This window comes from Geotrypetes seraphini, chromosome 2 (assembly GCF_902459505.1).
Source record: "Geotrypetes seraphini chromosome 2, aGeoSer1.1, whole genome shotgun sequence".
Taxonomy (NCBI): Eukaryota; Metazoa; Chordata; class Amphibia; order Gymnophiona; family Dermophiidae; genus Geotrypetes; species Geotrypetes seraphini.
In genome coordinates, this window is record NC_047085.1 from 150494672 (window position 1) to 150511600 (window position 16929).

At 42.8% G+C, this 16929-nt stretch overlaps 1 protein-coding gene across 5 annotated transcripts in view; it reads left to right on the forward strand.

Moving 5' to 3' along the window:
• The window catches only part of ARHGAP28 (Rho GTPase activating protein 28), a 355870-nt gene that overhangs the window by 144007 nt on the left and 194934 nt on the right, over positions 1-16929 (forward strand). Inside the window, exon 2 of one of the 5 annotated variants that reach the window (XM_033934010.1) lies at positions 14031-14102. The exons of the other annotated variants lie outside the window; for them this stretch is intronic. Coding sequence (XP_033789901.1) covers positions 14086-14102 — 17 coding nt within the window. The 5' untranslated portion in view covers positions 14031-14085. The remainder of the gene's footprint in view (positions 1-14030; positions 14103-16929) is intronic. 5 annotated transcript variants of the gene reach the window in all.

The following is a 16929-nucleotide window of genomic DNA, read 5'->3' on the forward strand; positions in this document are numbered from 1 at the left end:
ATTCACTGGGTAAGTCCCTCCTATTCATAGCCTTTTCCTCCACTGCTAACCCCTTTCTATCTTTCTGCTCCATATGCCTAGAACAGACTGTCTGAGTCATTAAATCAGGCTCCAGCTTTAGCAGTATTCAAATCCAAACTAAAAGCCCATTTTTGAGGCAGCTTTGAACTCTTGCCCCTCACCATAAGATACCTATGTCCATCCTACCATTCTCTCTGCAATAATCTTCCCAACTCCTATATGTTTTGTCTGTCTGTCCAAATTAGATTGTAAGCTCTTCTGAGCAGGGACAGCCAATTACACCTTTTAGCTCTAGAATTGATAAATAGTAGTAGTAGTGCTAACATTTTAGCTCTAATAAGAATTACTGGCAGAAGTTTACACTCACGTGGCAGAAATTTGCAGTGCCTTTCTTGTGAATTTCAGCAAAATGTGCTAATATTGTTATGGATAGAGTAGGTCTGACATTTTTGCCTGTTTTTTGCAATGTATTCAATAAATCAAAACTGACATAGTACTGAGACTATTAAGAATACCAGACATTTTTTCCTTACTATTAAAATATTTTAACAAGCAGATAATTCATCCACCTGATGTAGAGAGTTACTGGATAAAGGGTTGACAATGATGAAGTGAATTCAGTTGTTTAAATAACACAAATTCTTCTAAGAACATAAGAACATAAGAAGTTGCCTCCACTGGGTCAGACCGGAGGTCCATCTCGCCCAGTGGCCCGCTCCCGCGGCGGCCCACCAGGTCCTTGACCTGTGAAGTGAATTCTTGACCTTTATAATCTACCTCTACTTCTATAACCTACCTCTGCTGCTATCTGTACCCCTCGATCCCTTTATCCTTTAGGTACCTATCCAAACCTTCCTTAAACCCCTTTACTGTGCTCTCGCCTACTACAACCTTCGGAAGAGCATTCCATGCGTCCACCACCCTCTGGGTAAAAAAGAACTTCCTAGCATTGGTTCTAAACCTGTCCCCTTTCAATTTCTCCGAGTGACCCCTGGTGCTCATGGTTCCTCGCAGTTCGAAGAATCTGTCCTTATCCACTTTCTCTGTGCCCTTCAGGATCTTATGGGTTTCTATCATGTCTCCTCTAAGTCTCCTCTTCTCCAGGGAGAACAGCCCCAGCAAGTTTTCCATACCTCTTATCAACTTAGTAGCTCTTTTCTGGACTCCTTCGAGTAGTGCCATGTCTTTCTTGAGGTACGGCGACCAGTTCTGTATCTAGAATATCTATTTTCTCACTTGCCGGTAAGAACCTCTGGAATTCAATTCCAGGTATTATGAGATTATGCAAAGATCGTGTGTCTTTTAAGAAAATGTTTAAAACATAATTGTTTGTGGACGTCTTTCTCTAACCCTGTGTTTATCACTTGTTTTAGATTTAAAGGATTCTGTATTTAGGAAATTTGTGTAGAATTTTGGCTTATTGGTTTACTGCATTTTACAATGTTTTGCGCATCGCTTAGATTTAAGTGATTCATAAATTTTTAAAATAAATAAATAAACATGCCTTAAGTGCTAAAGCCATTAGATGCTATCAAGTATAAATGCACCCAGTGGCGTACCTAGGGGGGGGCGGGGGGGGGGGCGGGCCGCCCCGGGTACCAGCCCCGGGTACCAGCCCTGAGGGGGTGTTCCCGGCCTTGCCGCTCAGTCCCCCCCCACGCCCGAAGGACCGCTCGCCCCACTGACCTTCCAGCACACCTATGAAGCAGCCCGCAGCAGGATCGCGACGTCAGCAATCCCTCAGCTGCTTGGGCGCTGCTTCCTGCGCCGCGGTCCCGTCCCTCCTCTGACGTCAGAGGAGGGGGCGGGACCGCGGCGCAGGAAGCAGCGCCCAAGCAGCTGAGGGATTGCTGATGTCGCGATCCTGCTGCGGGCTGCTTCATAGGTGTGCTGGAAGGTCAGTGGGGCGAGCGGTCCTTCGGGCGTGGGGGGGGCAGTAGCTTAAGGTAGCCCGGCGCAGGAAGCAGCTCCTAAGCAGCGCAAAGATAGCTGACGTCGCGATCCTGCTGCGGCTGCTTCATAGGTAGTGCGGGGAGGCCAGGGGGGCGAATGGTCCTTCGGGGTGGGTCGGGGCATCAGGCCTTCAGGGTGGGGCGGGCGGGCGGGCAGGCAGACTTTCAAGGGGGAGGGGGGTGACAGGCAGGCAGGCAGGCCTTCAAGGGGGGGTGCAGACCTTCAAGGGGGTGCAGGCCTTCAAGGGGGGGACAGGCAGGCAGGCCTTCAAGGGGGGGACAGGCCTACAAGGGGGGGGGGACAGGCCTACAAGGGGGTGCAGGCCTACAAGGGGGGGGGACAGGCCTTCAAGGGGGGACAGGCCTTCAGGGGGGGTGCATGCCTTCAGGGGGGGTGCCGACCTTCAAGGGGGTGCAGGCCTTCAAGGGGGGGACAGGCAGGCAGGCCTTCAAGTGGGGGGACAGGCCTTCGGGGGGGTGCAGGTCTTCGGGGGGGGGGTGCAGACCTTCAAGGGGGTGCAGGCCTTCAAGGGGGGGACAGGCAGGCAGGCCTTCAAGGGGGGGACAGGCCTACAAGGGGGTGGGACAGGCCTTCAAGGGGGTGCAGGCCTTTGGGGGGGTGCCAACCTTCAAGGGGGGGGTGCAGGCCTTCAAGGGGGGGGGACAGGCCTTCAAGGGGGGACAAGCAGGCAGGCCTTCAAGGGGGGGACAGGCCTACAAGGGGGTGGGACAGGCCTTCAAGGGGGTGCAGGCCTTTGGGGGGGTGCCAACCTTCAAGGGGGGACAAGCAGGCAGGCCTTCAAGGGGGGGTCAGGCCTTCAAGGGGGGGGGACAGGCCTTCGGGGTGGGTGCAGGCATTCGGGGTGGGTGCAGGCCTTCGGGGTGGGTGCAGGCCTTCAGGGGGGACAGACCTTCGGGTGGGGGGTACAATCCTTCGGGGAGGGTGCAGGCCTTCAGGGGTGGGGTTTAGGCGTTCAGAGGGGGACAGACCTTCGGGTGGGAGGTAAAGTCCTTCGGGGGGTGCAGGTCTTCAGGGGTGGGGTGTAGCCCTTCTGAGGGGGGACAGACCTTCGGGGGAGGGGGGTCCTGGTGTAAAAGTACACAGAGGGAGAGAGGGAAGGGGGGGTTCAAAGATACGTGCATATGCCAGACTTTGGGGGTTAGAAATAATGGGTCTAAAAACAGAGGAGTGGGAGAGAGATGGTGCATAATGGGATTTAGGGAGGGAAGGAACAGAAAGGGAGAGAACTTGGAAACAGGGGATGGTGTGGAGGGGGGATAGAGATACTGGATAGGAGGATAGTTGGGAACAGAAAGGGAGAGATGGTGGATCCTGGGGTGGTGGGGAGTTGAGAAAAGGTGAATCTGTGGATGGAGACAAAAAAAAGGAAAGATGCCAGATCTCCGGGAGAGGGAAGGGAAACGGAAGGGGAGAACAGAGATGGCAGACGGATGGTTAGCACGGAGAAAGGAGACCCTGGCAAGCAAGACAACAAGAGCCTGGGACCAACAAGATTTGAATATTGATCAGAGAACAAAAGGTAGAAAAAATAATTTTATTTTCTGTTTTGTGATTACAATATGTTAGATTTGAAAAGTGTACATGAGACAGCTTGAAATGGGAACTTTTCTATTTTTGTGAATGGCAAGGCTGAGTTCAGTTAAAATATATGCTTTATAAGAAAATATAATAATGTGTTTTATAAAGTTTATAAGCATTGCTGGCATACTCGGTGAGGTGTTCCTAGTGTTGGTGGTGGTGGTAGCATGTCAGTGTGTTGAGAGGAAGAGGTAGTCTGGGAAATTCTGCTGAGCAAACTCTGGGCCCATTTCCACCCCCAGTTAGTCCACTCCACTCAACTGGTTCACACACTGAGTGGGTCTTTGGGTGTTATTTCTGGGTAGTTGTTTTAGAATCTCTTCCAGTGGTTTGTCAGTATCTCCTTCTGGTCCAAGGAAGGAAACTTTGTCAACCTTAGCATTGACCTTCAGAATATGTTTGTAACAGCGCTGCTTGTGTGGCATTAGGCTATGTAGTGATCGAAAGAAAAAAACAGACCTTTGCACATTTTTGCACTATATGGTGGGTGTATGAGGATATTCATTTCCTGCACAGTTAAGTCCGTGTGAAGTTACCTTGTGCTGTATTTGACATCTAGCAAGGTCTCTGTTTGGAAGGAAAGATATAAGCTTAAAAATGAAGTGGCCAGAAGTTATGTTAAAAGTAGATAGCGTAGCTGGTTTTAAGAAAGGTTTGGACAAATTCCTGGAGGAAAAGTCCATTGTCTGTTATTAAGACATGGGGGAAGCGTCTGCTTGCCCTGGATTGGTGCACTCAGCAGCAACAAATACTAGTTTTGGCTGGCTCTTTCCCCGCATTTCTCCTCTCTTCCCCACGATTTAATATCCAGTTCAGGCAGTAAGTAAATGCATCGGCAGGGGGGGTCTGGTAAGTCTTGGGGGCTGGGGATGGAAGGTGAGAATCAGTTCTGTAGGCTATCAGAAATTTGCTTAATTATCTACTCACACAGAAAAGCAGTAAAGTCAATAGGTTCTCTGAGTGGGAACAACCTGTTTGATCTTGCACTCTTGTGATTGACCAATTGTTTATCACTGTTTAATTTATCACATTGATTAATTTGAGCACACCTGAGGTGTCCTATGATGGTGTGCACTGCAGGCAGAGGAGCCTTATTGTGTAAAGCACTGGAGAATTCTCTCCTCTCGCTTACCTCTCATGCTGAGGACACCCTGCTTCAGTATAATCATTTATATGATTTATCTTATAAACATTATTACGTGGTCTTTTCCTCAAGTGCTGAGACATCAGGTTGTTCCCACTTGGAGAACCTATTGACTTTTACTGCTTTTCTGTGTGGCTTTAACATTTTTGCTATGGTTTGTTCAATCAAATCCTGTGTGGACATTGGACTTCTATGAGTGAATGTTCTGCTTGATTGAACAAACTAAATTTTTTCTACTGAATAATAGTCTAGGTACAATGAAAGTAAATAGCAAAAATGTTTGAGTAGATAATTAAGGAAATCTTTTTCATATTGCTTGCTTATGGACTGGGAAAAAAGACTGTTCAAGCAAATGTCTCCAGAACTGCTTTAATGGAAAAATGTGATTTTTTTTTTTTAAGTACTTTGTGAAATTTATTGTTGTTGTGAAATTTATTGTTATACTTTGTTTAAACTTAAAAAGCGGTGTCATTAACAGTGAATCTAATCGAAAAATCGATTCAACAGGGTGAATCGAATCGAATGAAATATTTTTCTCTGAATCGGGCAGCACTATTGGCTACCATGAGAATGGGCTACTGGGCATGATGGACCATTGGTGTGACCCAGTTAGGCTATTCTTATGTTATGTTCTCATCTGTAGGGGCCTTTGTTTTCACTTCTTATTTTAATGTATTTTTTTCCTGGGAACTTATCAGTGTTTTTTTATAATGGGAACAAAAATGGAAGAGAATTAATGTGTGTGGAATGGGGGGGTAACTAATTTCTTCAGCTAAATAATTCAATCCACTTCAAACAGACATAGGAGAACTCACGCACCATTCACACACCCTCCAACCAAAAACGTCAAAAGAAAAAAACTGTTCGACAACCTCCTAGCCATTCGAGCTGCAACACTTGACCCCCAACTCTACAACCTATTGACCTCGACCACAAACTACAAAACCTTAAAAAAAGAAATAAAAACCCTTCTATTCAAAAAACACATAAAACCAAACTAACATAATCAGAACTGTCCCAAGCATCACCTGCAACTACTCCATATGTACTTCTGATGTCATGACAATTCCGACATAATTTATGTTATGTTATGTTTGGAATAATGGTTACATAAATGAGGTTCAATAAAAGAAAATTTTCACTGCCTGTTTCTATTCTGACCATTTATTCCATTTCATGGTTATTGCAAAAAAAAAAAAAAAAAAAATTTTCCATGGGGGGGGGGGGGGTGTCAAAAAATGATGGGCCCCGGGTGCCACATACCCTAGGTACGCCACTGAATGCACCTAGCTCTATCTATTCAGATGGCATTGTTAACATGCATTAACTGCACATATAACAGGTAGCATGCTTTGCCACCTGCTGACTGAAATGTGTAGTCATATTATATATATATATAATATGTAATATGACTTCAATTCTTCACCCATATCCTGCCAAGTCCTTGCCCTATCCTACACTAACCCCCCCCCCAAAAAAAACCCCCCAAAAAAACACACCCTAATGTTTTTTGTCATATCTTCCACAAAATTCAGCCAATTCTCAAAGTGCAAGAGCAGCTGACATAGGCTAAGCAAACCAGAGTACGAGAACCCACAGTACAGGCCATTAGCATGAGACACAAGAAGAATTGCCCCCTGGTTGTTTGTGTTACCTCACTGATAATAAACATATATTAAGAAAAAAAAAAAAAAAAACTCGGCCGATTCTTATGAAATTTACTGTGTCCTATCCTGAGGGAAGTTGATGTAAAATGATGTAAATATTCTCCGCTGTAGCACAGCACTACCTTGTGAAAATGAAGTGTGAACTGAATAAAAGCACATCAAAAAGTTTTATGGCGTATCTTGCACAAAAAATCTAAACTCATACAGTAATGTTCAATTTATCAGGTGTTCGAAGTGCGCTCCCTTTGCATGAAGGCACGCCCTCAGCCTTGATCGGTGTGTTTGAGGCTTGTCCTCCTGGCTCAGTACAAGATCGTGTGCCATGTCAATGCGCTCTTGTGTGTACATCGGGCAACGCCGTCCGCTGCCTGGCTTACGATCCACAGTGCCGTTGCTCAGATCTTGCGTAGCAACACATCAAGGCCATTTTTGTTCCAACCCTTCTGTGGGAACTCTTTCAACAATCTTTTACTGCTGTAACTTTATAGCAGTACCAAGTTTTTATCAGAATTTGGTCTTCTGCAGTGAAAACCATTTTGATACAGACTGTTTACAAATTATCTCTTGCTTCTGCATGTATCCCATAGAGACAATGGGGCTCATAATTAAAAAAAGTCTAAAAAGTGGCTTAAATGGGTAGTTGGACACTCAAAAAGCCTGATTGTCCAAGTACCCATAAACAAAGCTGGTTTTAGACGTATCTCAAACCAGCTTAGGCCTTTCCCCTGCCTCTAAACACGTGGAGCAAAAAGAGGCATTTTTAGAGGAGGGGAAAGGGCGGGAAGTGGGCCGACCTAGACATAGGCGTACTGCAGGTATAACCAAAACTTTAGGCAGGTTGCCTAGTCGACACTTATACGTTTTGACTTAGACCAAGTCAAAACAGGTATAAGTGCTGAAAAAGAGCCCTGAGCTGATGGTATAATAAAAAAAACCTTCTTTTGGACCTTTTTTTTGATAATGGACATTTTCCCTGCTTCTACTTTCAACGTTTTAAGGCCTTAGCCCAAAAGGGGACTTAGACATTTTTTTTTTTAAATTATGCCTCACCATGAATTTTCACAAGGTAGTGCTGTGGTACATCAACTTCCCTCAGGATACGACACACTAAATTTCAAAAGAACTGGCCGAGGTTTGTGGAAGATACAACGAAACACATTAGGATGTGTTGTTTTGTGGTTCACAAAATATATGATGCCCAGATTTGCACAACCAAATTTATGCGTGCATCCAAGATGAATATACAACTGAGTAATGAACCTTGAACTGGGGCCAACAACCAGTTATTGAAGTTAATTGACACTCATTTAAAAGTTTGTGCACACAGCTGGCTCTGTTGTGCTATTCTATAAGCATTCTGTCTAACTAGGGTTATGCAAAAAAAGAGGATGTGTACCTGCCCTGTTCTACCCCCAGCCAAAGCAGGATTAATTCTTCAAGGGCCCCTAGGCACACAAGTACACTGGGCCCCCTGGCCCTGCCCAAGCCCCACCCACCCCCTGCCCCGCCCCTGCCCTGCCCCATTTACCTGTTTAATTTGTTTTTATGATTTTTATTAAATGATTATATACTCTTTTTTTATTTTACATCACCTAGAAATCACAATAGGCAATCAAAATTTTAATAAACTTGAAACTTTACTTCTTTATTTCCATTTGTATTTCTTTTTTTTTATTTTAAAATTCAAAACAAACAACAAAGATTACCATACCACTGCACAGTTTTTCTTCTATGCAACAAATAACCTCTTCCTTCTCTTTCCAACTACTTGCCCAGGACTTTAACTCTGAACCCTTTCCATGCATATATAAAAGTGTACTACAATCTTGATTCATCATCAGGTAGGATTTCCATTTGATTTCACACGTCCCACTAAACAGAGGAAAGTTAAATATACAATATCATACAATGATAAACCAATACAATAACATTTTAAACTCCCACACCCATTTGCATACCAGTATGTTAATTAGTTCGCTTTTGTAAACTCTGGGATTTGTAAGATATTGCTAACCGTGCTTTTTGGGACTTGTATTTGCTATCATCTTATTTATAAACATAAGTTTTGATTTTGTAACCATTTAAAATCAAGGAGTGTTTTTGTGGGCACCCTATAGTTTCCAGGAGTTTCTGGGGATGGACTGTTAACAAAAGTAATGATGTGTGGAGTTTTTTTCTGACCTAGGATTACTTTACAGTAACTTTCTTCTTTCTTTTCTCCTGGCAAACTTATCAATGATGTCATCATAATCCAAGGAGAATGTAAATTTGTTCTCAATTGCTAGTAAAGCAAATGCATTTAGTTTTTCGTCCTTCACTGTTGAGTGAAGATAATTCTTCACACGTTTCAACAAAGAAAATGACCTCTCTCCTGAACAGTTAGAGAGTGGTATAGCTAGGTACATTTGAAGGCATATGACAGCAAGTTGAAGGTGGGTTGAAAGGTAGGAAGTTCAAGAGCAGCCTATATAAATAGCAGCTTTACTTTATTACAGCAGCCAAAATATGTCCAGTAATGTTTTAGGCTTCTTTTGAACCTTCTTGTTCTGACACACACTTTCAAAATTCCACTTATAGGAAGTAAAACCATCATGGTAAACCAATTCTACACAGTCCTTGCTAATCAAGGCTATTAGGAACAGTAAATCCAGTTCTCAGAGCTATATTCCGATCATTGGAAGGTTTAATGAACACTGGAAAGCAGTGAAACCTAACTCTTCCGATGATCCAACCACAGTCTTTGAACTCATTTACATAGACTAAGCAATGACCATATAAACATGTAACCAATAACCATATAACAATGAATCTACTATCTATAAACTAAAGTCAATAATCATACTCTACAAACCGAGCTAACTTGTTATGCTAGACTGCTTACATGTCAAACACATTCTGGACATCAATCAGGTGTACAACCAGAATTTTTCACATTGTTAGATAGTGGAGGGGTGAAGGAAAGGGGTGGCAAGCTGTGAGTAGACACAGTGAAAAGAGAGAAACTGAGGACTGAATAGGAGCAAAGAATTTAATTTAGAGGTCTGTCAGGACTTGAGGTCATAGATAAGAGAAGAATGGAAAAGCTTAAGAGTGAAATTTACAGAAGTCTTGTGTTGTAGTTCCTACCCATTAAAACCCTTTCACCTTAAGTAGAGGCACATGGCACCAGATATAAAGTCGTACTGTCTTTCAATGTTCTCTCAAAACTTTAAGTCAAAAATTCTTATACTAAATCATTTAAATATATATGTATCTGAAATTGCTGACTCTTACAGTATATTACTACCATTTCTAATCTGCTTTGTACCTCACAGGATTCAATGGAATATAAATTCTAGATTAGATTAGTTTAATGCCATTGGAAATATAGTCCTTGAGGAGAGGAAACTTTCGATTATGGGACTTTTCTGTTGTGCTTTTGGGTTTTTGTGTATAATGCCTGTCTTTCTTTAGCTCTCAATATTGGAGAGTTTACTGAACAGAGATTAACGCTTTAACAAAACCAGCTCTTCAAATAAAAGTGTAAATACAATATTTGACAGACAATATTTGCCAGCATAGGAACTCAAAAGTGCGCTATGCATATATAGAGTCCTTAGCTCATGTTAATATTATTTAGTGACTAGTCCTGTCTTAACAAGCAAATTAACCCTCCTCTACTGCACTAATGGCCCTTAAATTTGGTTGGTTGGCTGACGTCCCTCTCCCTGGGCAGTAAGAGGAATTGCACAAAACTTGCAGTCTCACCTTCAAATGAAGATGGATACGGGCCCGGCAACGCAGCAACGGCAACCCTTCCATTGCAACTTGCAAGCGGTGATGCTGGGGCTCCAAGGCTGCCCTCTGATGCAAGTCGCACAGGCAGAAACAGGAAGCTGTGTCAGAGTGGAAGCTATTGGATGAGCACCGCTTGCAGGAACGGTTTCCGAACTTGCCGCCGGGGTGGGGGTGGGGCGGCAATGCCGATTTTTTTCCTGAAGGGGGGCCCGATGCTGCCGATCTTTCCGGGGGGGGGCCCAACGCTGCCGATCTTTCCGCGGAGGGGCCCAGTGCTGCCGATCTTTCTGGGGGTACCAGGCGCTGCTGATCTTTCCGGGGGGCGGGGGGGGCGACGCTGCCAAAAGGAAAAAAAAATCAATCAGAGTCCTGTTTGTTTCTTCAACGGGCCCCCCTGACAACTTCGGGCCCTAGGCACCTGTCTCTTGGGCCTATTCATTAATCCGACACTGCCCACAGCCCAGCCTTATTTCTCCCAAGGACCAACCCTGTTCCCCCACAGTGCTGCCCCATTTCACCCCCCCAACTCCACACAAATCTCGTCTTTTCAGGGCTTCGTCTGGAGGGTCACTGCACATGCAACACATCCAAATAAACTAGCACTTGGATGTATTAATTGTCAAAACGTCCAAGTGCTGATATTCAAAACTAATTTTTTAGACATATTGCAGGGCATTCACCCTCCAGGATGGGGGCGTGTAAGAGGTATGGTTTGGGTGAGATGTGGGCAGGCTTAGCACTTGGACGTCATGCAGGGATAATCAAAGTTTTTTCACAATGTCCATTTAGACGTTCAGAGTTAGACCTGTTTTAAAAGTGAATAAGGGTCAAAAAGGTACCCAAACTGGCCAGATGACCACTGGAGAGATGAACGTATGCCCCCCCCCCCCCACACACACTACCACAATGGTCAATGACCCCATCTCTAGAACTGCAGTACCTAGTATGGGAAAGTCAGTAAAGCAGCACACAGGTGTCTTAAGTAGCCTGGTGGGTAGGCTAGTGAAGCACAGATAGAAGGACTCAGGCTCATAAGCCACTCTACCCACTACATTTATGGTGGAAAGTGTGAGCTCACCAAAACCCACCCAAAACCTACTGTACTGTCACATAGGTGACACCTGCAGCTATAAGGGCTTTTGGGTATAGTAGGTTTTGGGGGTGTTATGGAAGGCTCATCATACACTAAAAGGGGGTTCTGGTGAAATATGTACCTGGCAGTCTTTATGTAAAGTTCACAGCAGTGCCCCCTAAGGTGCCTCACTGCTCTATTACAATGTCTGCTTGCATCAATTGTGGAAATGATAAGACCCAAAAGAGATTCTTATTACGTTTTCAACAAATTTTTCTTACACTTTCAGTTAAAGAAGGAAAAATAGCCTCAGTGAATGGGACAAACTGTGCCAGTGAACATCATTCTGCAGTACTGCATGCCCATATCTCAATTCAATCATAGGTCCAAACCTCCAATGACTTGATCCATTTCAGATATATCAGTACATGGAGTCGGTTTCCATTTTGGGGGGATGTGTGCATGGCCAGTCCATTAAGATTCTGGCCCCTCCCACATTCAAATGGGAGTTTATGTAATTGAAAATGGCCCAAAAAGTTAGATGTCTTAAAGGCCAAGTTTCAAGTTTAATAAAAATTTGTATACTGACTATTAGTCTTCTAAGCAGTTTGTACATAATAAAATAGAGTAACATATATTAAAACATACAGGACCTAATAGAACGATAGGATTAAGGTAAAGAACTACATTATAAAATAGGAAAGAGAGCCATATAGGGGAAATATAAAAGGAAGGGAGATCCCATCTGATAACCAAAGCAGAAATGAAGATGTTTCATAAGGTAAGTGCATTAGAGGTTGAATGCATCTATAAAAAGAAACGTTTTTAGTTTTCCTTTGAAACGATCTAGCATGGGTTCATCCCGTATTTCTAGGGGTAATGAGCTCCAAAGAGATGGGGCTGTGATGGAGAAGTTTGTTGTTTGTGTAGTGCTAATAATATGGAAAGATGGAACCGTTAAAAGATTTTGTGATTGTGATCTCGGTGTTCTAGCTGGGGTGTAGGGAATTAGAAAATTGTTTAAGAATTCTGGCTGGTTGTTACAGAGTGTTTTGAATGTTAAAAGTATGATTTTATAGGTTATTCTGTGTAGAATAGGGAGCTTATATCATGGTCAAATTTTTTTTGCTTTTCCAATAAGTTTTATTGCTGTGTTTTGTATAACTTGCAAGCGTCTGATTTCTTTCTGCGTGATGCCTTTATATAGTGAATTGCAGTAATCTAAACATGAGATCATCAGGGAATGTACTTATGTTCAATGCAGAGGACTCAAGGACTTTGGAAAGAGAACATATTAATCGAAGCCTATAAAAGTATTTTTGAACGACAGTACTGATTTGTTGGTGAAATGTTAGTTTACTGTCCAGGATAACTCCCAAGAGTTGAGACTCAAGGGTGATTGTAGTTGCAATCCTTCTTTGCACAGGAATAATATTGTTGATGATTTTGAGATATTGAGCGCTAACATATTTGTTTGGAGCCAGTAACTTATTTTTTCCATTTTCTGGTTGATGCCCATAATTTCACTTAGGTCGTTTGTTTCCAATGGATGAAGTAACTGGAGATCATCGGCATACGCAAATGGGGTAAAGCCCATTGATTGCCATAATGTAAGTAAGACGTCCAAATAGGTCATTTTCAAAATGGATGTTTTCCGGCCCTGACATTTGGACATTTTGTGGGATGCGTCTAAAGTCGAACTTAAACCCACTATCGAAAGTGCCCTTCTATGTAATTTTTTAACTTCCTCCCTTGCATCCATTATAGTTTTTCCCTTGATGGGATTTTATACAGACCTAAAGCAAAGAGGTACCACACTAATCTAGTCAACAAGACCTAGGAAATAAAATTCATTTTCTCTCACTCTCAGACCTCTTGGACAGAACAGTTTGTTTCTTTATTGCTCTTTCTAAAGCTGTATCCTTCTCTCAGTAGCTTGTGCATTCCAGACCACCCCAAAAAAGAGAACAAATATTTATATAAATACTTCAATTTTTATACTCCATTTTTATTTTTAATTTATGAGCCTCAATCCCCCCAAATCTTTTCTAGTACTTATCACATCAAGTTCTGTTAATAAAAGCAACCTCTTTAACAACTGTTTTTAGCTTTGGGTTTCCCCACATGCTGTAATAAAACTAAATGAAGGTTCTTATTCTTTTAGTGGGAAGAGTAAAGTTAGTTTTGATTTTTTTTTTTTTTTAATTTTGTATACTGCAGCTCATGAGTTAGGACACCAGGAGATAATCACGATGCCATTTTCCTAAGGCAACAGATGACAAAATCTGAATTTAACACAAACAGGAAACTATACTACAAGCGCTTATCCCGCTGACATCATCTCTTTAATAGCTCCGGTGCATCTTTAGTGCTATTTCACAGAGACACAAACTGTTTCTGTTTGTTTCCCTGGCCCTTGGATAGCCACAGGCATTAAGCTTTATCTCTTCACAGAGTCTCCAGATATCAGGGAGATAAGGTTATCCTTGTGCTGAGGGTGAAGAGCTAGTGCTAATGCTTGGATCCTAATGGTACTTTGTTTTATGGACATGCTACATCCCTCAGTTTACTGCAGAAATGTTTCCCACTGGATGATTAAATGAACATGGTCTGCTCAGAGGTAAGTGAAGGAGGAATTCTGGATTGCTATAAACATTTCTTGCTATTAAAATGCCTCTACCTTGTCCTCTTTCAAATCTGCTTGTAGATAAAGTTTCTTTGTTTCTTCTGAAATTTCAATAAACTTCAAAGGAGAATGTCAAGGCTACACAGTTCATGGAAATTTCCGTTTATTTAGGAAAGAATGACAGAATGAGGTCTGCAGTGGGGAGCTATCAGAAGTTTTTGCAAGCATGAATTTAGATCTAAGGTATTTACTGCTGCGTCAAACAGAAAAATCTTTTAAAAAATACAATCCATGCTAAACCTTTTAAATGTAGTATATATCTATTTTATATTCTGGATAGAGTTCCAGCTTGGGGGGGGGAGAGAAAACTTGTTTAATGAACTAGGATGCACAGTGTATATCTATGAAACCAGTAGGAAATATAGAGTTCCTTAACAAGTAAGGAAGCTTATTCTTTGAAATGTGTGTGACAAAATACCTCTCAAAATTGTAAATATGAAATGACATTGTCTGCTGAAGTAGTCAGGTTTGGAAAGCTTAATTTTTGTTTTTAAATCTGATTTGGGTGGTTTAAAGCCATTTGGTGGAGGATGAGCTGGGGAGGGCTTCAATGGCTGGGAGGGTGTAGATGAGCTGGAGTAGGTTTTAACGGAGATTTCGGCAGTAGGAACTCAAGCACCGTACCGGGTAGAGCTTTGGATTCTTGCCCAGAAATAGCTAAGAAGAAAAAATGAAAAATTTAAATTGAATCAGGTTAGGCAGACTGGATGGACCATTCGGGTCTTTATCTGCCGTCATCTACTATGTTACTATGTTTGTATTTATTTCTTCTTACACTAACCCCCTCTTTTACATAGGTGCACTAAGCTTTTTAACGCACACTAGCCCCCTCTTCTATTAAACTGTGCTAGCAGTTTTTAGTGCAGAGAGCCGTGCTGAATGGCCCGCGCTGCTCCCGATGCTCATAGGAACTCTATGAGCAGGCCATTCAGCGCGGCTCCCTGCGCTAGAAAACTGCTAGCGCAGTTTAATAGAAGAGGCCCTAAATATTAGCGTGCGCTAAACGCTAACATGTGCATGTTATCCTATGGCCGTGTTAGTGGTTAGTGCACTCATTGATTTAGCACACGCTAAATCCACGCTAAAACACTTAGCGCGCCTTTGTAAAAGAGGGCCTAAGGCTGTACATTTGGGAGCACAGTTATCAACGTGGGCTGCTGTTAAGCCAAGTTGTTTTACCACTAATTTATGGTCCCATTTTATGCAATGAACTATATGGACACTTTTACTGAACTGTGCTTAACACAGGCAAAAAGGCTTTCCATTAAATACATTAAAGCATTTTGTGGTAGTTTGCCTATCAGCACATGCAAATTACGAGGGGCGTTCAATTTATCTACCTCAGTATGAAAGAAAGTAGGAGGTGTGATGAAACAAGTGTGTGCATGCTGTGACATGTCTTAAGTTTACTCATGCACAGCTGCGGTTCAGTGCGAGTCTAACATTCCAAGAGACAGGATGTCAGGAGAGTCCTCATGCAAATCAAATAAGAAACTACTAATTGTGGAGCACCGTTCAGTGATAACATTTCTCACCAAAGGAGGAGAAAAGCCAAAGGAGATCCATGAATGCATGACTACAGTTTATAGTGAGTCTGTCCCATCATCCTACAAAGTAAAAATTTGGAGCAACAGTTTAAGAGAGTCCACTGAAGATGACCCTCATACTGGGAGGGGGAATGTCATGGGTGGGGAATGGGCATGGAAAGGTTATCCAGCTAGCATGTTTGCTTTAACACGCATTAGCCCGACATTCTGTAAATGATGCCTAAAGTTGGGTATATACATGCACAACATAATTGAATAATATGCCTAATTGGCACCAATAATTGGCAATTAATGCCTCATAATTGACATTAATTGGAAGTTATGTGCCACACCAGTCTGCGCTGAATTTTTAGGCATGATATATACCAGACATGGGCAACTCCGGTCCTCGAGGGCCGGAATCCAATCGGGTTTTCAGGATTTCCCCAATGAATATGCATGGGGATCTATTTGCATGCACTGCTTTCAATGCATATTCATTGGGGAAATCCTGAAAACCTGATTGGATTCCGGCCCTCGAGGACCGGAGTTGCCCATGTCTGATATATTCAATCAGGCCCTAATGACTTAATGCGGGAGCATGTAGCACTTCCTAAATAGGAGGCAGCGAGTGTTCCCACATTAATATTTTTGCAGGTCTCTCACAGTAATGGAAAAATTAACATGGAACCCACTAGGGACACTTTAGAAATGAGATTAGTGTGCAGGAAAGTCCTAGGTTAAAACATGCTAAGTTATTTTCTTAGCGAACAGTACCTTAGGTAAAGGGTTTCCTGGTTACTAATAACCCAGCTTATCAAAGACATATTAATAGTAGCTCACATGGATAACTTCTCCCCTTTGTTCACTGTTATGGCTTGGAAAATGTCATGCACATAAGGCGTATGGGGAGGGACATACTTAAAGATCTCAATATGTATACTTTGGAGGAAAGGTGAGAGAAGGGAGATATGATAGAGACATTTAAATACATACTTGGAGCAAATGCGCATGAGTCGAGTTTCTTTCAGTTGAAAGGAAGCTCTGGAATGAGAGGACATAGGATGAAATTAGGTGATAGGTTCAGGAGTAATCTAGGGAAATACTTTTTTACAGAAAGGGTGGTAGATGTGTGGAACAGTCTCCAGGAGGAAGTAGTGGAGACAGACTGTGTCTGAATTCAAGAAGGCGTGGGCTAGACACATGGGATCTCTTAGAGAGAGGAAGAGATAATGGTTACTGTGGATGGGCAGACAAGATGGGCCAATACCTGCATCATGTTTCTATGTTTCTATAAGCAAATTTCCCTCTAAGCTGCGTGGCTGCCTAGCCATGCACCTTTTGAGAGGAAGCAGCATAGCTGCATAGCCCCATTCCCACCTTACTCTGCCATCACTGCTGCTTCTTTCCTGAACCAGCAGCAGCTGCTAACTGAAATCCAGCTATTGCAGGACCTTCCTGTACCTATCCTTGGTTGCCGATCC